Source organism: Aquarana catesbeiana, linkage group LG08 (assembly GCF_042186555.1).
Source record: "Aquarana catesbeiana isolate 2022-GZ linkage group LG08, ASM4218655v1, whole genome shotgun sequence".
Lineage (NCBI taxonomy): Eukaryota > Metazoa > Chordata > Amphibia > Anura > Ranidae > Aquarana > Aquarana catesbeiana.
In genome coordinates this window covers 685,673-707,201 of record NC_133331.1, presented here as the reverse complement: position 1 = coordinate 707,201, position 21,529 = coordinate 685,673, and the positions used below count along the sequence as shown (strand labels likewise).

Here is a 21,529-nt window from a genome sequence, read left to right as displayed (position 1 = left end):
ACTGATTGTCCCATAATACTCACCAACTATCACAATCACCATGGCGATACCGAGCAGACCGACGGCAACCAGCACCTGGGGGCAGAAAAAATAAGCCATGTGGGTTACAAAGTCCCTCCAAGTTCCCGATCAATTCCTGTAGAGGACAATTAAAGGTTATGAAGGTTTTATGCGAATTAGAGGAGCGCCAATACACAGGCCAACCCCTTCCCAATACACAGACCAACCCCTTCCCAATACACAGACCAGCCCCTTCCCAATAAACAACCACTTCCCAATACACAGGCCAACCCCTTCCCAATACACAACCACTTCCCAATACACAACCACTTCCCAATACACAGGCCAACCCCTTCCCAATACACAGGCCAACCCCTTCCCAATACACAGGCCAACCCCTTCCCAATACACAGGCCAACCCCTTCCCAATACACAGGCAAACCCCTTCCCAATACACAGGCCAACCCCTTCCCAATACACAACCACTTCCCAATACACAGGCCAACCCCTTCCCAATACACAGGCCAGCCACTTCCCAATACACAGGCCAACCCCTTCCCAATACACAGGCCAACCCCTTCCCAATACACAGGCCAACCCCTTCCCAATACACAGGCCAACCACTTCCCAATACACAACCACTTCCCAATACACAGGCCAACCCCTTCCCAATACACAGGCCAACCCCTTCCCAATACACAGGCCAACCCCTTCCCAATACACAGGCCAACCCCTTCCCAATACACAGGCCAACCCCTTCCCAATACACAGGCCAACCCCTTCCCAATACACAGGCAAACCCCTTCCCAATACACAGGCCAACCCCTTCCCAATACACAACCACTTCCCAATACACAGGCCAACCCCTTCCCAATACACAGGCCAGCCACTTCCCAATACACAGGCCAACCCCTTCCCAATACACAGGCCAACCCCTTCCCAATACACAGGCCAACCCCTTCCCAATACACAGGCCAACCACTTCCCAATACACAGGCCAACCCCTTCCCAATACACAGGCCAACCACTTCACAATACACAGGCCAGCCACTTCCCAATACACAGGCCAGCCCCTTCCCAATACACAGGCCAACCACTTCCCAATACACAGGCCAGCCACTTCCCAATACACAGGCCAGCCCCTTCCCAATACACAGGCCAACCACTTCCCAATACACAGGCCAACCACTTCCCAATACACAGGCCAGCCCCTTCCCAATACACAGGCCAACCCCTTCCCAATACACAGGCCAACCACTTCCCAATACACGGGCCAGCCCCTTCCCAATACACAGGCCAAACCCTTCCCAATACACAACCACTTCCCAATACACAGGCCAGCCACTTCCCAATACACAGGCCAACCACTTCCCAATACACAGGCCAACCCCTTCCCAATACACAGACCAACCCCTTCCCAATACACAGGCCAACCCCTTCCCAATACACAGGCCAGCCACTTCCCAATACACAGGGCAACCCCTTCCCAATACACAGGCCAACCCCTTCCCAATACACAGGCCAGCCACTTCCCAATGCACAGGCCAACCCCTTCCCAATACACAGGCCAACCCCTTCCCAATACACAGGCCAACCCCTTCCCAATACACAACCACTTCCCAATACACAGGCCAGCCACTTCCCAATACACAGGCCAACCACTTCCCAATACACAGGCCAACCCCTTCCCAATACACAGGCCAACCCCTTCCCAATACACAGGCCAACCCCTTCCCAATACACAGGCCAGCCCCTTCCCAATACACAGGCCAACCCCTTCCCAATACACAGGCCAACCACTTCCCAATACACAGGCCAACCCCTTCCCAATACACAGGCCAACCACTTACCAATACACAGGCCAACCCCGTCCCAATACACAGGCCAGCCCCTTCCCAATACACAGGCCAAACCCTTCCCAATACACAGGCCAACCACTTCCCAATACACAGGCCAACCACTTCCCAATACACAGGCCAACCACTTCCCAATACACAGGCCAGCCCCTTCCCAATATACAGGCCAACCCCTTCCCAATACACAGGCCAGCCACTTCCCAATACACAGGCCAGCCACTTCCCAATACACAGGCCAACCCCTTCCCAATACACAGGCCAGCCCCTTCCCAATATACAGGCCAACCCCTTCCCAATACACAACCACTTCCCAATACACAGGCCAACCCCTTCCCAATACACAACCACTTCCCAATAGACAGGCCAGCCCCTTCCCAATACACAGGCCAGCCCCTTCCCAATACACAGGCAAACCCCTTCCCAATACACAGGCCAACCCCTTCCCAATACACAGGCCAACCCCTTCCCAATACACAGGCCAACCACTTCCCAATACACAGGCCAACCCCTTCCCAATACACAGGCCAACCACTTCCCAATACACAGGCCAACCCCTTCCCAATACACAGTCCAACCACTTCCCAATACACAACCACTTCCCAATACACAGGCCAGCCCCTTCCCAATACACAGGCCAGCCCCTTCCCAATACACAACCCCTTCCCAATACACAGGCCAACCACTTCCCAATACACAGGCCAACCCCTTCCCAATACACAGTCCAACCACTTCCCAATACACAACCACTTCCCAATACACAGGCCAGCCCCTTCCCAATACACAGGCCAACCCCTTCCCAATACACAGGCCAGCCCCTTCCCAATACACAGGCCAACCCCTACCCAATACACAGGCCAACCTCTTCCCAATACACAGGCCAGCCACTTCCCAATACACAGGCCAACCCCTTCCCAATACACAACCACTTCCCAATACACAGGCCAACCCCTTCCCAATACACAGGCCAACCCCTTCCCAATACACAGGCCAGCCCCTTCCCAATACACAACCACTTTCCAATACACAGGCCAACCCCTTACCAATACACAGGCCAGCCTGTGTATTGGTTCAGGAACCCTGAACCAGGCAGAGACAGAAAATGCAGGAAAAAAAAAATCACACCTTTAATCTAATCGCAAAACGGTACAAATCAGGAGTGTAGTCAAAACAGAAGCCAGGGTTAGGAAGCCGAAATGGGTAATCAGGGAGCCAGGAATCAGGGAGCCAGGAATCAGACTAGTCAGAACCCAAAGATCAGGAACCAGAAGAAACATCAGCCAGCCAAAGTCATAACAGGAACAACAGCACAGAGACACACTGGATATGTTGATCAGGCAAAGGCACGAAAGGAATGAAAAAGGCAGCTAAAATAGCCAAAAGGGTTGGCTGTTGGCTGGACTAATGAGGCAGGTAATGGTAATTATCTGACAGCTGAGTAGCCTGAGCAATGAAAAGAGCTGCTAGAAGCCCAGCCCTGACAGTAGCCCCTCCTCAATGACTCCTCCCTGTCAGAAACCATGAAATCAGGCCGAGATAGAACTACAGTTAAATCACACTTGTTTAATAATAAGAGTAAAAAGAACAAACGTAGTCAAAACATAGCCAAAGTTCAGTAACCGGAATGGATAGTCAGCCAAGCCAGAAGTCAGGGATCAATGTAGTGGAACAGCAAGCAGGTTCTGGAGCCAGAAGAGATGTCAGCAAAGGAGGTCTTGAACAGGATCGCAGGCGATAGTCTCTGTGATGTTGACCAAGGCGAAGGCAGAGATCCTCTGGACTTAAGTAGGCAGGACTGAGGAGCAGGATATCATCAACAGCTGAGTAACTGTGGAGAGATAGGAGCTGGCAATCATCCAACAGCTGAGCGACCAGCTCAGAGAAGAAAGGGCTGAGCCCAGCCCTGACACTCCCTTTCAGAGAGGCACCAGGCTTGAGGGGAAAACGTTTATGGAAAGCACGAAGGAGGACAGGAGCATGTACGTCCGAGGATGAGACCCAAAAGCATTCCTCCGGACCGTAACCCCTCCAATGAACAAGGTACTGTATGCGGCCACGAAACCTACAGGAGTCAATGATAGATTGTATCTCATACTCCTCATGGTTGTCCACCTGAACCAGGCGAGGATGTGATACTGAGGTGGTGAAGCGGTTGCACACCAAAGGTTTTAATAAGCAGACATGGAGTACATTATAAATATGCATGTTGGAAGGAAGCTCTAAAGTGTAGGCCACTAGGTTGATCCTGCGGAGAATGCGAAAAGGCCCAATATACGACGGTGCCAGTTGTAGTGAGTGAACACGGAGTCTGAGGTTACGAGAGGACAGCCAGACCCTCTCCCCAACTTGCTAGAAAGGGGGCGCAGGTAGGCGTCCGCGGTCACCATTGAGTCTGTACCTATCACTGGCGCGTTGCAAGGATTCTTGGACCTGCACCAAAGTGGAACGGAGTTCACAAACATTTTCCTCTAACACAGGAATTCCTTGTGGAACAAATGTGTCATGCAACATGGACGGCTGGAACCCATAGTTCGCCATAAATGGAGATAAGCGGAGGCGGCATTGATGGCACTGTTGTGAGCAAACTCTACCCAAGGTAACACGTCTGACCAGTTGTTATGGTGGTCAGAAATGCAGCAACATAGAAACTGCTCCATGGCTTGGTTGGCTCGTTCTGCGACCCCATTGGACTGCGGGTGATATGCAGATGAGAAGGAAAGCAGAATTCCCAACTGTGCACAAAAAGGCTCGCCAAAACCTGGGTTTGGCCACAAACTGGCTGCCCCTGTCCAAGATGATAACCTTAGGTAACCCATGTAACCAAAAGACCTCCCGAGCGAAAATTGATGCAAGTTCTTTGGATGTAGGCAAATTTTTTAGTGGAATACAATGAGACATTTTGGAAAAACCGGTCAACCACCATAAGAATAACTGTGTTGCCCTGGGAGTTGGGTAACTCCACAATAAGATCAATAGACAAGTGGGACCAAGGCCTCTCTCTCTATTGGGTATGGGTTGTAGGAAGCCCACTGGAAGGTGTCATGGTGTCTTACTCATAGCACACATGGAACAAGCCGCTACGAAGGCGGCTACATCTGTGCGGAGACTAGGCCACCAAAATTGTTGAGACAGACCATATGAGTTGATTCTTCCCTGGGTGGAAAGCTGCCTTAGGAGAATGGTAGGTCTGGAGCAAAGCAGTGTGGAGATTCTTGGGGACAAAGCAGCGATTACAAGTTTTTTTTAGGAGGAGAATGGATCTGAGCGGCAAGAATTCTGTCACCCAAAGGTGAAGAGTGACTAGTGCGAATAGTGGCCATAATGCAATCAGGGGGTATCAAGGGAGTAGGAACTGACTCCATCTTGGAAGTGGAGGAAATTTGTTGCGACAATGTGTCAGCCCTTTCATTCTTAGTACCGGGTAAGAATGAGATTACGTAATTTAAGCTTGACAAAAAAAAGAGTCCATCGCGCTCTTCTGGGAGATAAGCGTTTTTCCTCAGACAAGAATGTGAGATTCTTATGATCAGTCAAAATGACGACTGGCACAGTGGTACCCTCGAGGAGATGCCTCTGTTCCTTAAGAGCTAAAATGATAGCTAGCGATTCTCTGTCCCCAATCTCATAATTGCACTCTGCAGGAGACAATTTCTTAGAAAAGTAGCCACAAGGACGAATAGCGCTCTCAAAAGTAGGACGTTGAGACAGAAGGGTGCCAACTCCAGTCTCGAAAGCATCAACCTCAAGGATGAAGGGTAGCGTAGGATCAGGATGTGCCAACACAGGTGCTGTAGCAAAAGTGGCCTTGAGAGACTCAAAGGCTTTAATGGAACCTGAGGACCAACACTGTGGGTTGCCGTCCTTCCTGGTCAGTCAGGGGTTTGACCAGAGAAGAGAATTTGCGAATACATTTCTGATAATAATTGGCAAAGCCAAGAAAACATTGTAGCAGAAATAGGCCTACGGGTCGAGGCCACTGTAGAACTGCAGATAATTTCTCTGGGTCCATCAAAAAACCGGCAGTAGAAATGTCAAAACCCATAAATTTAACCTGTTCAGGATGGAACTCGCACTTTTCCAATTTACAATACAGGTTATTATCTCTCAACCTCTGTAGGACATGGGAGACATCTGTGTGGTGGCTCTCTAGGGATTTCGAATATATAATATCATCAAGGTAAACCACCACACATTGCTGCAACATATCTCTGGGGACATCATTATTAAATTCCTGGAAAACTGCAGGAGCGTTGCAGAGACCAAGCTACATTACACAGTATTCATAATGTCTGGTCCTGGTATTAAACGCAGTTTTCTATTTATTGCCCTGCTTGATCCTCACGAGATTGTATGCCCCTCTCAGATCGAACTTTGTGAAAACCGTTGCTCCCTTGAGGCGGTCGAATAATTCCGTAATCAATGGGATTGGATATGTGTTCTTAATCGTGATGTGATTGAGACCCCTATAATCATTACAAGGTCTCAGTTCACCACTCTTCTTTCTCACAAAGAAGAAGCCAGCACCAGCAGGAGATGAGGATTCGCAGGTGAACCCTCCAGAAAGTGTGTCCGCAACATACTCCTCCATGGCTTTATCCTCTGAGACAGACAAAAGGTATACCCGACCATGAGGAGGAATGGCACCAGGTTGAAGGTCAATTGCGCAATCATAAGACCGGTGTGGAGGCAAAATACAAGAGGTGCACGAGACCTTATCCACTTTCTGAAAACATGTTTTACGGAATTCTGGCGACCAGGAAAAAACCCCAGCACAAAGCCAATCAAAAGAGGGGTTGTACCTCTGTAACCAAGGACAACCAATAACCACCAGGTAATGAGGTGAGGAAATGATTTGGAATATCTCATGAAGAGCCCCTACAGCCATGGTCACAAGCCTTCTGCCCCAAAATTGTTTGGGTATCGATGGAAAACTCAGACCAGGAAAGGGTAACCGGAACTAGAGGTTTATCCTTTAGGACAGCTGGGGACGCAAAGACACGACCCTACAGGACCACAAGGTTCGGGCGTTCCCTGGACGGGTAGGACAAGACTTCAATAAGTGACCTGCCTGGCCACAATAAAAGCACACTCTCTCCCTCCTCCTAAAGGCTCTCTCCTCTGCAGAGAAACGTGTGAAGCCCGACTGCATGGGTTCTACTTCAATGGCGGACTTGGTACCAGAAGGCATGGGAGGTGAGGGTGGAGAGGGAGGCAAAGGTGGGAATGCAAAGCTCAGAGCCAAATGCACAGGAGGCTTCTGCAAGAGTTCCTTAAAGAAAGGTCTCTCTCGAGTCTGGAGTCAATAAGAATGGCAAACGTGATCAACTTCTTCAGCTCAGTGGGTATGTCTCGGGCTGCTATCCCAACTTTGATGTTATCCGAGAGACAATGAGAAAAAAAAGCCACAAGGGCCTCATTGATCCAAGCGAACTCTACTGCCAGAGTACGGAATTCAATGGCATAATCGGCAACAGTTCTCGTACTCTGTTTAATGGACATGAGACTTTTGGAAGCAGAAGTGGAGCGAGTGGGAATGTCAAATACCCTTTTAAAGGAAGCCACGAACTCAGGGTAATTCCGGGCAACACATTTTTGCATTTCCCATTGGGGGTTTGCCCAAGCCAAAGCTCTATCAGAAAGCAAAGAAAGAATGAAGCCTACTTTGCTTCTGTCCATGGGGAATGCCTGGGGCAGCATCTCAAAGTATTTCCCAACCTGGTTGAGAAACCCTCTGAATTGAACTGGTTTGCCCCAAAATCGCTGGGGAAGCCGAGTGGAACCAGACATAACCCCTCCAGAAGGAATATTTGAGGTGGCACCAGCCCTAAAAGCCAGGTGGCACCACTGAGGCCAATGGGAGAGTGCTGCAACTGTGATCCAAACACTTGTCTCACGGTTGCAGTATTTAATGCAAAATCCCCCTTGGGATTAAAAAAAGACATTCAGTAGATGGCAGGATTGCATCTTGAATGCCTGTCAGCCGCTGCTATGCCACCCTCTGAAAAGTGATCCACCGTGTGAAACAGTCCTTAGTCCTCTAAAATGCCTGGCACTTCCAGGGATGGGGAGTCCTTGTGATCTTGAGAAGCTTGGAGCAATAAGCTGGGAGAGGAGCCCAGTAATGTAGCCTGTCACCTGACCAGCTCTCCTCCAATCATGGAGTTCCAGAGAGAACGCTATATGATACCCCTACGTGCATTTTATGAATGGGTCAGGCCGTGATATGCAGCCCTACAGAAAAGTATAACTGAGACCGAATCTTTCTACATCACATGCTCCTCCTAGATCATCCCCTATGACACCCACCTTGCTATTCCTCCACAGGGGTCTCCTCCTCGATAATCCCCTATGATACCCACCTTGCTGTTCTTCCACAGTGGTCTTCTCCTAGATCATCCCCCATGAAACCCACCTCACTGTTCTTCCACAACGGTCTTCTCCTAGATCATCCCCCATGACACCCACCTTGCTGTTTCTCCACAGAGGTCTCCTCCTAGATCATCCCCCATGACACCCACCTTGCTGTTCTATTACAGCGGTCTTCTCCTAGATCATCCCCCATGACATCCACCTTGCTGTTCTTCCACAGGGGTCTCCTCCTAGATCATCCCCCATGACACCCACCTTGCTATTCCTGCACAGGGGTCTCCTCCTCGATCATCCCCTATGAGACCCACCTTGCTGTTCTTCCACAGCGGTCTCCTCCTAGCTCATCCCCCATAACACCCACCTTGCTATTCTTCCACAGTGGTCTTCTCCTAGATCATCCCCCATGAAACCCACCTTACTGTTCTTCCACAACGGTCTTCTCCTAGATCATCCCCCATGACACCCACCTTGCTGTTCTTCCACAACGGTCTTCTCCTAGATCATCCCCCATGACACCCACCTTGCTGTTCTATCACAGCGGTCTCCTCCTAGTTCATCCCCCATGAAACCCACCTTGCTGTTCTTCCACAGGGGGCTCCTCCTAGATCATCCCCCATGACACCCACCTTGCTGTTCCTCTACAGGGGTCTTCCCCCAACTCAACCCCCATAACACCCACCTTGCTGTTCTTCTACAGAGGTCTTCTCCTATATCATCCCCCATGACACCCACCTTGCTGTTCCTCCACAGTGGTCTCCTCCTAGATCATCCCCCATGACACCAACCTTGCTTTTCCTCCACAATGGTCTTCTCCTAGATCATCCCCCATGACACCCACCTTGCTGTTCCTCCACAGTGGTCTCCTCCTAGATCATCCCCCATGACACCAACCTTGCTTTTCCTCCACAATGGTCTTCTCCTAGATCATCCCCCATGACACCCACCTTGCTGTTCTTCCACAGCGGTCTGCTCCGCAGCTCTGAGGTGTTGGTCTGGAACTGTTTGGCTCCGGCGTGAAGTTCCTCTGCTGTGGCTTCAAGTTGGTTAATTTTCCCATTTCTATCCAAAACTTTATCCACATTGGTATTCATGATGTTTACCACCTGCCGGGGTATAAAGAGAGGTTTATATGGACTTTCCAAGCTCTGTCTGCCCCTTGCTGGGCAAAATGCGATCAAGCAGCCTTTCCACTCACAGCTAGAAGGATTCCATAGGGTTCTATGTATAACCATTCATACAAGTGTCACAGCTAGAAGGATTCCATAGGGTTCTATGTATAACCATTCATACAAGTGTCACAGCTAGAAGGATTCCATAGGGTTCTATGTATAACCATTCATACAAGTGTCACAGCTAGAGGGATTCCATAGGGTTCTATGTATAACCATTCATACAAGTGTCACAGCTGGAAGGATTCCATAGGGTTCTATGTATAACCATTCATACAAGTGTCACAGCTAGAAGGATTCCATAGGGTTCTATGTATAACCATTCATACAAGTGTCACAGCTAGAAGGATTCCATAGGGTTCTATGTATAACCATTCATACAAGTGTCACAGCTAGAAGGATTCCATAGGGTTCTATGTATAACCATTCATACAAGTGTCACAGCTAGAGGGATTCCATAGGGTTCTATGTATAACCATTCATACAAGTGTCACAGCTAGAGGGATTCCATAGGGTTCTATGTATAACCATTCATACAAGTGTCACAGCTGGAAGGATTCCATAGGGTTCTATGTATAACCATTCATACAAGTGTCACAGCTAGAGGGATTCCATAGGGTTCTATGTATAACCATTCATACAAGTGTCACAGCTAGAGGGATTCCATAGGGTTCTATGTATAACCATTCATACAAGTGTCACAGCTGGAAGGATTCCATAGGGTTCTATGTATAACCATTCATACAAGTGTCACAGCTAGAAGGATTCCATAGGGTTCTATGTATAACCATTCATACAAGTGTCACAGCTGGAAGGATTCCATAGGGTTCTATGTATAACCATTCATACAAGTGTCACAGCTGGAAGGATTCCATAGGGTTCTATGTATAACCATTCATACAAGTGTCACAGCTGGAAGGATTCCATAGGGTTCTATGTATAACCATTCATACAAGTGTCACAGCTGGAAGGATTCCATAGGGTTCTATGTATAACCATTCATACAAGTGTCACAGCTAGAGGGATTCCATAGGGTTCTATGTATAACCATTCATACAAGTGTCACAGCTAGAGGGATTCCATAGGGTTCTATGTATAACCATTCATACAAGTGTCACAGCTGGAAGGATTCCATAGGGTTCTATGTATAACCATTCATACAAGTGTCACAGCTAGAAGGATTCCATAGGGTTCTATGTATAACCATTCATACAAGTGTCACAGCTGGAAGGATTCCATAGGGTTCTATGTATAACCATTCATACAAGTGTCACAGCTGGAAGGATTCCATAGGGTTCTATGTATAACCATTCATACAAGTGTCACAGCTAGAAGGATTCCATAGGGTTCTATGTATAACCATTCATACAAGTGTCACAGCTGGAAGGATTCCATAGGGTTCTATGTATAACCATTCATACAAGTGTCACAGCTGGAAGGATTCCATAGGGTTCTATGTATAACCATTCATACAAGTGTCACAGCTGGAAGGATTCCATAGGGTTCTATGTATAACCATTCATACAAGTGTCACAGCTGGAAGGATTCCATAGGGTTCTATGTATAACCATTCATACAAGTGTCACAGCTGGAAGGATTCCATAGGGTTCTATGTATAACCATTCATACAAGTGTCACAGCTGGAAGGATTCCATAGGGTTCTATGTATAACCATTCATACAAGTGTCACAGCTGGAAGGATTCCATAGGGTTCTATGTATAACCATTCATACAAGTGTCACAGCTGGAAGGATTCCATAGGGTTCTATGTATAACCATTCATACAAGTGTCACAGCTGGAAGGATTCCATAGGGTTCTATGTATAACCATTCATACAAGTGTCACAGCTGGAAGGATTCCATAGGGTTCTATGTATAACCATTCATACAAGTGTCACAGCTGGAAGGATTCCATAGGGTTCTATGTATAACCATTCATACAAGTGTCACAGCTGGAAGGATTCCATAGGGTTCTATGTATAACCATTCATACAAGTGTCACAAATATTTGTGTGAAATAAAATTATCTTCTATGATCTTCAGCTCCATCTAGTGGCCATATTGAGGTATTTTTCCTGTAAAACCCCTTTTAACCACTTCAGCCCCAGAAGAATTTACCCTCTTCCTGACCAGAGCGTTTTTTGCGATTTGGCCCTGCGTCGTAATTGCGCGGTTGTGCGACGTGGATCCCAAACAAAATCGACATACTTTTTCCCCACAAATAGAGATTTCTTTTGCTGGTATTTGATCATCTCTGCGGTTTTTATTCTTTGCGCTATAAACAAAAAAATAGCTACAATTTTGAAAAAAAACGCATTATTTTTTACATTTTGCTATAATAAATATCCCCCAAAAATATATAAAAAAACATTTTTTCCTCAGTTTAGTCTGATCGTATTCTTCTACATTTTGGTAAAAAAAAAATTGCAATAAGCGTTTATTGATTGGTTTGCGCAAAAGTTATCACATCTACAAAATAGGGGATAGTTTTATGGCATTTTTATTGATAATTTTTTTTTTTTACTAGTAATGGCGGCGATCAGCGATTTTTATCGTGACTGCGACATTATGGCGGACACATCGGACATTTTTGACACATTTCTGGGACCATTCACATTTATACAGCGATCAGTTCTATAAAAATGCACTGATTCCTGTGGAAATGACATTGGCAGTGAAGGGGTTAACCACTAGGGGGCAGTGTAAGGGTTAAGTATGTCCTGGGGAGTGTTTCTAAGGCCCCTTCACACTGGGTCGGTGGGGGCGTCGGCGGTAAAACGGTGCTATTTTTAGCGCTGCTTTACCATCGTTTTATCAGCTGTACACGGCGCTCGGGCACCTGTTAGCGATGGCTGTGTAAGAGGGCCCCTCGCTTCGCTCGCCACGCTTCGGGCACGGCCTTGCTGCGCTCGGCAACTATTTATTCTCACTCTATGTCCACTTGGATAGTAGGGAATGAACCTGGACATAGGATAAGAATAAATGCGCAGGCGCCGTGTACAGCTGACGATCAGCTGTTGAACTTCGGAGACTTTCGGCGTCTCGTTTGTCCTCCGTACTGCGCCTGCGCAGTACAGGGCGGACACTATATGATAGGGGACTCTATTTGACAAGACACCGGCAAAGTGACCCACCCATTGATTGCAGAGTTTTGTGGGGGTCCTACTGCTGAAGGGGGTGACATTGGCAAGGATAGGGATACATGCAGGAGGCTTTTATGTATATATACATCAATACTGTGCCATTGGTTTATACTGGGTGGGCGGGGCTTCACAGAGTAAGAAGAGATACAATGTAACAATCCTAGAGAACGCTGGAGGGAATTAGGAAATAAACAGGGATTCTGTATTAGCAAAGGTTACATTTATCTCCCCCCAGAATTCTCTGGAATTGTTACATTGGGGTCTTTGTATAAAAGAAGAGATGTGACCCACACTGGGAACGGCTACAATGAAATGTGTAACTATCCTTTGTGATCAGAATCGATCCCTGGGGACCCCAATGTATCAGAATCGATCCCTGCGGACCCCATTGTATCAGAATCGATCCCTGCGGACCCCAATGTATCAGAATCGATCCCTGCGGACCCCAATTGTATCAGAATCGATCCCTGCGGACCCCAATGTATCAGAATCGATCCCTGCGGACCCCATTGTATCAGAATCGATCCCTGCGGACCCCAATTGTATCAGAATCGATCCCTGCGGACCCCAATGTATCAGAATCGATCCCTGCGGACCCCAATTGTATCAGAATCGATCCCTGCGGACCCCAATGTATCAGAATCGATCCCTGCGGACCCCATTGTATCAGAATCGATCCCTGCGGACCCCAATGTATCAGAATCGATCCCTGCGGACCCCAATTGTATCAGAATCGATCCCTGCGGACCCTATTGTATCAGAATCGATCCCTGCGGACCCCATTGTATCAGAATCGATCCCTGCAGACCCCATTGTATCAGAATCGATCCCTGCGGACCCCATTGTATCTCTTCTTACACAAAACTAGGTAACAAAAACCTGCAGGCCCTGTGAAAAGCCTGCTGAATCTACAAGTGTGGGAATATTCAGCAGCCTTAGCGGCACACCTCTGGACTTTCCTCCCAGTTCGGAGTCCTACTTTAAATTCTCGAAGCGTTTAGCTACAAAGTGATAATCTGATTCTCCAATCACCTCGTCTATCTGAGCCTGGGTGAGCTCCATCCTCTGATAGGAGTAGACATCCTCGCTGGGGGCGGAGCCTGGCGTGGGGGCGGAGGATGACCTGCACGATATGAAGAGGCATTAATATACAAATCATAAATATACAGATCCAGGTGGATGGGAGTCGGGGAAATACACAAAACTTCAATCATTCTGTGCCAACGCCAGAAACATTCGATGTAACTCGGCTCTTCTTTTCTCTGGGTCAGATGTTCTTCATTGATAAAAATAGCATGAATCAGGAAAATACCGCGTTATGGACACCAGATGGCGCTGACAATCATAGGAAATAAATATTTATTATGATCATCAGCTCCATCTAGTGTCCATAATGCCGTATTTTCCTGATTCACTCAATCCCTAAAAATGAAGAACATCCGAACTGCAGGGAGAAAAGTCCGGGTCATTCCGCTACTTTCTTCTCTGACCACATCGGCCCAAAGATGACGGAATTCTCATCACTTTCAGGTTCTTCCTACTGAAGGGAGATCTGTGAGGGGATGTTTACTGATCTCCCCACCTTTACTCAGCAACTCCTGTGATGTGCGTCCCAAACCAGAAACCCCCCACCCACCCCCCAATCACCCCCCACCCACGCCCCACCTACCCCAACCCACCCCCACCCACCCCCCAATCACCCCCCACCCACGCCCACCGGCCCCCCACCCAACGCCACACAACACCCTCCATAGACACACGACTCCTGTGATGTGTGTCCCGAGCACATCACAGGAGAGAGCTGGGGGGTGGAGAGAGCTGGGGGGTGGAGAGAGCTGGGGGGTGGAGAGAGCTGGGGGGTGGAGAGATAGATTTGGGTGTCATCAGCGTAGAGATGATATTGAAAGCCGTGGGAGGCAATCAATTGACCCAGGGAGGTGGTGTAGATTGAGAAAAGGAGAGGTCCAAGAACAGAACCTTGGGGGACCCCAATGGGGAAAGGAAGAGGAGAGGAGGAAGTAGAGTTGTAAGTGACACTGAAGGAGCGGTGTGATAGGTAGGATGAGAACCAGCGAAGAGTACAGTCATAGAGACCAAAGGAGTGGAGTTTTTTGAGGAGGAGGGGGTGGTCCACTGTGTCGAAGCCAGCAGAGAGATCCAGGAGAAGTAGTACAGAATAGTGTCCATTGGCTTTAGCCATTAGTAGGTCATTTGAGAGTTTAAGGAGAGCAGTTTCCGTGGAGTGTTGAGGGTGAAATCTGGACTGAAGGGGATCAAGAAGTTTATTCATGGTCAGATGGTCGCTCAGTCAGTTGTAGACCAGTCTTTCAAGAAGTTTGGAGAAGAAGGCGAGTAAGGAGATGGGACGTAGGTTGTTAAGATTGGCGGGGTTCTTAAGTATGGGGGTGACTAGCGCATGTTTTAGAGAGTTTGGGAAGATGCCACAAGAGAGGAAGAGGTTGAAAATGTGAGTTAGAGAGTGTAGAATGGAGTCAGAGGGTCAGCGCAGAATTTGCGAGGGAACAGGATCCAGGGGGCAGGTGGTTAGATGAGTGTTAGATAAAAGTTTAGCAACCTCAGTAATAGTAGCGGGGTTGAATGAGGGAAGTAACGATCGTATCTGTGGACATGGGGTGTTGCATGGGGGAGGTTTCTGCACATTGGAGATCTCCTCACGAATTGTATCAATCTTAGTTTTGAAGTGATTGGCGATTTCCTGGGCAGTGAGTTGGTTGGTGGGTGGAGGACAGAGTAGAGTGTAGAAGGTAGAGAAGAGATCTCCTGGGCAGTGAGTTGGTTGGTTGGTGGGTGGAGGACAAAGTAGAGTGTAGAAGGTAGAGAAGAGATCTCCTGGGCAGTGAGTTGGTTGGTTGGTGGGTGGAGGACAGAGTAGAGTGTAGAAGGTAGAGAAGAGATCTCCTGGGCAGTGAGTTGGTTGGTTGGTGGGTGGAGGACAGAGTAGAGTGTAGAAGGTAGAGAAGAGAGCTCCTGGGCAGTGAGTTGGTTGGTTGGTGGGTGGAGGACAGAGTAGAGTGTAGAAGGTAGAGAAGAGATCTCCTGGGTAGTGAGTTGGTTGGTTGGTGGGTGGAGGACAGAGTAGAGTGTAGAAGGTAGAGAAGAGAGCTCCTGGGCAGTGAGTTGGTTGGTTGGTGGGTGGAGGACAGAGTAGAGTGTAGAAGGTAGAGAAGAGATCTCCTGGGCAGTGAGTTGGTTGGTGGGTGGAGGACAGAGTAGAGTGTTGAAGGTAGAGAAGAGATCTCCTGGGCAGTGAGTTGGTTGGTGGGTGGAGGACAGAGTAGAGTGTTGAAGGTAGAGAAGAGATCTCCTGGGCAGTGAGTTGGTTGGTTGGTGGGTGGAGGACAGAGTAGAGTGTAGAAGGTAGAGAAGAGATCTCCTGGGCAGTGAGTTGGTTGGTTGGTGGGTGGAGGACAGAGTAGAGTGTAGAAGGTAGAGAAGAGATCTCCTGGGCAGTGAGTTGGTTGGTTGGTGGGTGGAGGACAGAGTAGAGTGTAGAAGGTAGAGAAGAGATCTCCTGGGTAGTGAGTTGGTTGGTTGGTGGGTGGAGGACAGAGTAGAGTGTAGAAGGTAGAGAAGAGAGCTCCTGGGCAGTGAGTTGGTTGGTTGGTGGGTGGAGGACAGAGTAGAGTGTAGAAGGTAGAGAAGAGATCTCCTGGGCAGTGAGTTGGTTGGTGGGTGGAGGACAGAGTAGAGTGTTGAAGGTAGAGAAGAGATCTCCTGGGCAGTGAGTTGGTTGGTGGGTGGAGGACAGAGTAGAGTGTTGAAGGTAGAGAAGAGATCTCCTGGGCAGTGAGTTGGTTGGTTGGTGGGTGGAGGACAGAGTAGAGTGTTGAAGGTAGAGAAGAGATCTCCTGGGCAGTGAGTTGGTTGGTTGGTGGGTGGAGGACAGAGTAGAGTGTAGAAGGTAGAGAAGAGAGCTCCTGGGCAGTGAGTTGGTTGGTTGGTGGGTGGAGGACAGAGTAGAGTGTAGAAGGTAGAGAAGAGATCTCCTGGGCAGTGAGTTGGTTGGTGGGTGGAGGACAGAGTAGAGTGTTGAAGGTAGAGAAGAGATCTCCTGGGCAGTGAGTTGGTTGGTGGGTGGAGGACAGAGTAGAGTGTTGAAGGTAGAGAAGAGATCTCCTGGGCAGTGAGTTGGTTGGTTGGTGGGTGGAGGACAGAGTAGAGTGTAGAAGGTAGAGAAGAGATCTCCTGGGCAGTGAGTTGGTTGGTTGGTGGGTGGAGGACAGAGTAGAGTGTAGAAGGTAGAGAAGAGATCTCCTGGGCAGTGAATTGGTTGGTGAGTGGAGGCCTCACCTATGCAGAGGAAGAGGCAAGCCACCCGGATCAGCAGAGAGCGGGATTGCCCGCTGTAAGAGATTTCATTTGAATTTCCTGTCTTCTTGGGGCTCATCATCACATAGCCCCACCTCTTGGCCCGGTGCCTTTGATAGAAAGAACGCCGATCCAATGCGGGACGTGTGACGTCATCAAAGGCGTCGGGCCAAGAGGTGGAGCTATGTGACGTGAGCCCCGGGAACACTGGAAGTTCTAATAAAAGCTCTTACATCGGGCAATTCAGCTCTCTGATACGGACAGCTCGCCTCTTCCTTTCCTCTCTCTTCCCCTGGCTGGGAGACTGTGCCAGCAGTGCTCTCATCCTCACCGGGCCCCACTCGGCTGCGGGCCCCATAGCGCCCGCATGGGTCGCTATGGTGGTAGTTACGCCCCTGGTGGAGGTGGTGGAGGACAGAGTAGAGTGTAGAAGGTAGAGAAGAGATCTCCTGGGCAGTGAATTGGTTGGTGGGTGGAGGACAGAGAAGAGTGTTGAAGGTAGAGAAGAGATCTCCTGGGCAGTGAGTTGGTTGGTTGGTGGGTGGAGGATAGAGTAGAGTATTGAAGGTAGAGAAGAGTTGACGTGGACTGGATGAGAAGGTGATAATGAGTGTGATGAGGTAGGTCTGTTTGGCGGTGTGAAGGCAGGAATAATATTTTAGGAGGGCCGATTTATATTGTGAAGTCTTCCTGGGTCTTATGCCCCGTACACACGGTTGGATTTTCCGATGGAAAATGTCCGATCGGAGCATGTTGTCAGAAATTCCGACCGTGTGTGGGCTCCATCGGACATTTTCCATCGGATTTTCCGACACACAAAGTTGGAGAGCAGGAGATAAAATTTTCCGACAACAAAATCCGTTGTCGGAAATTCCGATCGTGTGTACACAAATCCGACAAATCCGACGGACTGCTAGTGCCACGCATGCTCAGAATAAATAAAGAGATGAAAGCTATTGGCTACTGCCCCGTTTATAGTCCCGACGTACGTGTTTTACGTCACCGCATTCAGAACGATCGGATTTTCCGACAACTTTGTGTGACCGTGTGTATGCAAGACAAGTTTGAGCCAACATCCGTCAGAAAAAAATGGATTTTGTTGTCGGAATGTCCGAACAAAGTCCGAGTCTTATGCCACAGACACTGAAGAGCGCGGCTACATTTTCTGAGACTTCTGGACTTTCAAATGAATTTCCTAAAAAAATGTAAATACTGTGTATATGAAATATAGAATAGAAAATAGATAAATAGAAGATACATATACTGTGTTATAAAAAAAATTCTATCCATAAATACTGTATATATATATATGGGGCTTCTTTTCATCAGGAACATGGGGGGGGGGGACGCAGTTCCAGCACTGAATGTATTTAATGGTAAGGGGTGCTGGGGGTTCTATTGTTGCTGGGAGGGTTTATAGTTAGGGAAGGAGGGGAGATCTACTGTTGCTGAGGAAGAAATCTACCATAAAGGGGTTTCTATTGTTGCTGGGGGGATCTATCATTAAGGGGGGTCTATTGTTGCTGGAGGGGGGGGGGAATCTACCATTAAGGGAGGGGTCTATTGTTGCTGGAGGGGGGATCTACCGTTAAGGGAGGGGTCTATTGTTGCTGGAGGGGGGATCTACCATTAAGGGAGGGGTCTATTGTTGCTGGAGGGGGGGATCTACCATTAAGGGAGGGGTCTATTGTTGCTGGAGGGGGGGATCTACCATTAAGAGAGGGGTCTATTGTTGCTGGAGGGGGGATCTACCATTAAGGGAGGGGTCTATTGTTGCTGGAGGGGGGATCTACCATTAAGGGGGGGGTCTATTGTTGCTGGAGGGGGGATCTACCATTACGGGAGGGGTCTATTGTTGCTGGAGGGGGGGTCTACCATTAAGGGAGGGGTCTATTGTTGCTGGAGGGGGGGATCTACCATTAAGGGAGGGGTCTATTGTTGCTGGAGGGGGGATCTACCATTAAGGGAGGGGTCTATTGTTGCTGGAGGGGGGGTCTACCATTAAGGGAGGGGTCTATTGTTGCTGGAGGGGGGATCTACCATTAAGGGGGGGGGTCTATTGTTGCTGGAGGGGGGGGATCTACCATTAAGGGGGGGTCTATTGTTGCAAGCTACTTGGAGATCTATTGTTTCTGTGGGTGGGGGATCTATTGTTGCTGCTGGATCTATTTTACTGTTTTTTGTTATAATTATTGATACTTTGTTCTGTAATCTCTAAAAGGAACAGTACAGGGGGGGTGGGTAGGGGGCGGAGACAAGGGGTGACTCCCAAGGAGGGGGTACCTGCACCTATTCTTAGAGAAAAAACCTGTATATATATTTGTTCAATAATATGTTTGCTGATCTGTTTTTTCTATCTATCTATTGTGTATATACAGTATATAAGAGTTAGATATATAGTAAAAATAAAAACATACAGTGGGGGAAATAACGATCGTCTCCCCTCAGATTGTGTAAGTTTTGCCCCCTTACATAGAAATGAAGGGTCTATAATTTTTATCATAGGTGTGTTTTATATGATAGAGACAGAATATCAACCAAAAATCCAGAAAAAAACACAATACAAATGTTATAAATGGAGTAAAATAAGTATTTGATCCCCTTAGTAGTTGGTGGAGAAACCCTTGTTGGTGATCACAGAGGTCAGACGTTTCTTGTAGGTGGTGATCAGTTTCCACACATCTCAGGAGGGATTTTTGGTTGATATTCTGTCTCTATCATATAAAATACACCTATGATAACAATTATAGACCCTTCATTTCTATGTAAGGGGGCAAAACTTACACAATCTGCAGGGGAGACGATCAGTATTTCCCCCTCTGTGTGGGTGTATATATATATACAGTACCTGACAAAAGTAAGTACACCCCTCAGTGACATTTGTGTAAATCTTTTCTTCTATCTTTTCATGTGACAACACTGAAGAAATGACACTTGTCTACAATGTAATATGTACAATAAATCTATAAAATGATGAATATACAGTAACATATTTCCAGGGATCGCAGTTCTTTCTGTACATTTATATAGTAATCGGAGTCATGACAACCAATGATATATACGTTGTGTATTATTATTATGGGGATAAGATTCCCTCTAATAAAGGGGTGATGTTGTAAAACTACAAGTCCCAGCATTCCCTGCTTTCTTACACATAGATTATCAGACTGAAATAAAAGACATCCACTGATTTTAACAAAAAGGTAAAAAGGAGATTCTATCCGGGTATCTTCAGGATCTGAGCCCCCCATAAAGCACAATTCTATTTCCTCCAACAGGAAAAGAAATTCCTCCCCGATCCCATATGAAGGATATAGGATGATATGACATAATGATTCTGTATGACATCAGCACAGAAGTTTGGTGTAACAAGTGAGATCCTCTTGCCCCAGCAGTCATGTGACACCCCTGTGATGTCATGCAGTGTCAGTGTGATGTCATGTAGTGTCAGTGTGATGTCATGTAGTGTCAGTGTGATGTCATGCAGTGTCAGTGTGATGTCATGTAGTGTCAGTGTGATGTCATGTAGTGTCAGTGTGATGTCATGTAGTGTCAGTGTGATGTCATACAGTGTCAGTGTGATGTCATACAGTGTCAGTGTGATGTCATGCAGTGTCAGTGTGATGTCATGTAGTGTCAGTGTGATGTCATGCCCCCATGGTGCTGTGTAGAACTCACATATCTTCAGCTGTGTCGGCCGGTCTCCTGCACCGGTGCTGCAGCTGTTTATATCCATGCAATGACGTCACTGTCTGCACTGCAGTCAGGAGCCCAGATACTGCTGGGAGAATAGATGAGTGTGATCTCATCCACCGGGGGAAAGGAATTCATGGAGGACGAGGAGAAAGGCATGAAATGCAAATGTCTTGTGTAATTTATTCACTTATCAGCTACACAATGCTGACAGGAAAACTCCCAATAATGAAGCCAAAACGCCGTGTGGAAATAATTGCAATCTGCAATCCACCACACACCAGCTGAAAAGTGAAATCAGGCTTGCAGTAGCATTTATTGGCTGTTCCGTTTGAAATGCTGTTTTTGCATTGACATTCCTCCTTAGTCTACAATACAGTCACCTGCTGACTTGGCACCTTCCCCAGGCAGTTTAACTCTTCAATAGGACACAGAAGATGAACCCAACACAAGTTTACTTCTGCAGTACAGAAGATGTTTTCCCAGTTCTCTTAAATTGTAAGAAGAATATGATTTCCCTAAACTCTGTATGTGTGAAGTATTAACACCGACTGCTGGAGCAAGAAAGAAATGGAGAGGGTTAGCACTAAACTAACTAGCACTAAAAAGGAGGGGATGACAGAGGGAGATACCAATCACATAAGTAAACAAGCTGTAGTGGCTCTAAACCACCACTAGATGTCAGTTTACTACAGCATGATTATAACCTGGGAATGTGAGGGGCAGTGACACCGAGTCTTATGAAATGTTGGGGGTTTCCGTTCTCCAACTTCCTCAGTGTGCCCTGCAATAAAGGAGGACCGACATGCTTAAAATATTCTGGTATTGTGATTTAACCCCTTCCCAGCCCCCGGAGGGCCCCTTTAACGTGTTCTTTAGTCCCAGGAAGCCGGACATTTTTCTCTATGTGTCCCATTTATACCGCAATGTCGGTGTGATCTGCGTATAATGCAGAAAAATGCAGCATGTCAGC

General features: G+C 47.7%; 1 protein-coding gene across 1 annotated transcript in view; it reads right to left on the bottom strand.

The window, feature by feature from the left end:
- The window catches only part of LOC141105187 (vesicle-associated membrane protein 3-like), a 44,390-nt gene extending 23,653 nt beyond the window's left edge, over nt 1–20,737 (bottom strand). Inside the window, exons 1-4 of the mRNA XM_073595076.1 lie at nt 20,542–20,737; nt 13,567–13,657; nt 9,167–9,325; nt 24–75 (exon numbers count right to left, since the gene is read on the bottom strand). Coding sequence (XP_073451177.1) covers nt 24–75; nt 9,167–9,325; nt 13,567–13,657; nt 20,542–20,672 — 433 coding nt within the window. The 5' untranslated portion in view covers nt 20,673–20,737. The remainder of the gene's footprint in view (nt 1–23; nt 76–9,166; nt 9,326–13,566; nt 13,658–20,541) is intronic.
- Between the last annotated feature and the right edge of the window lie 792 nt (nt 20,738–21,529).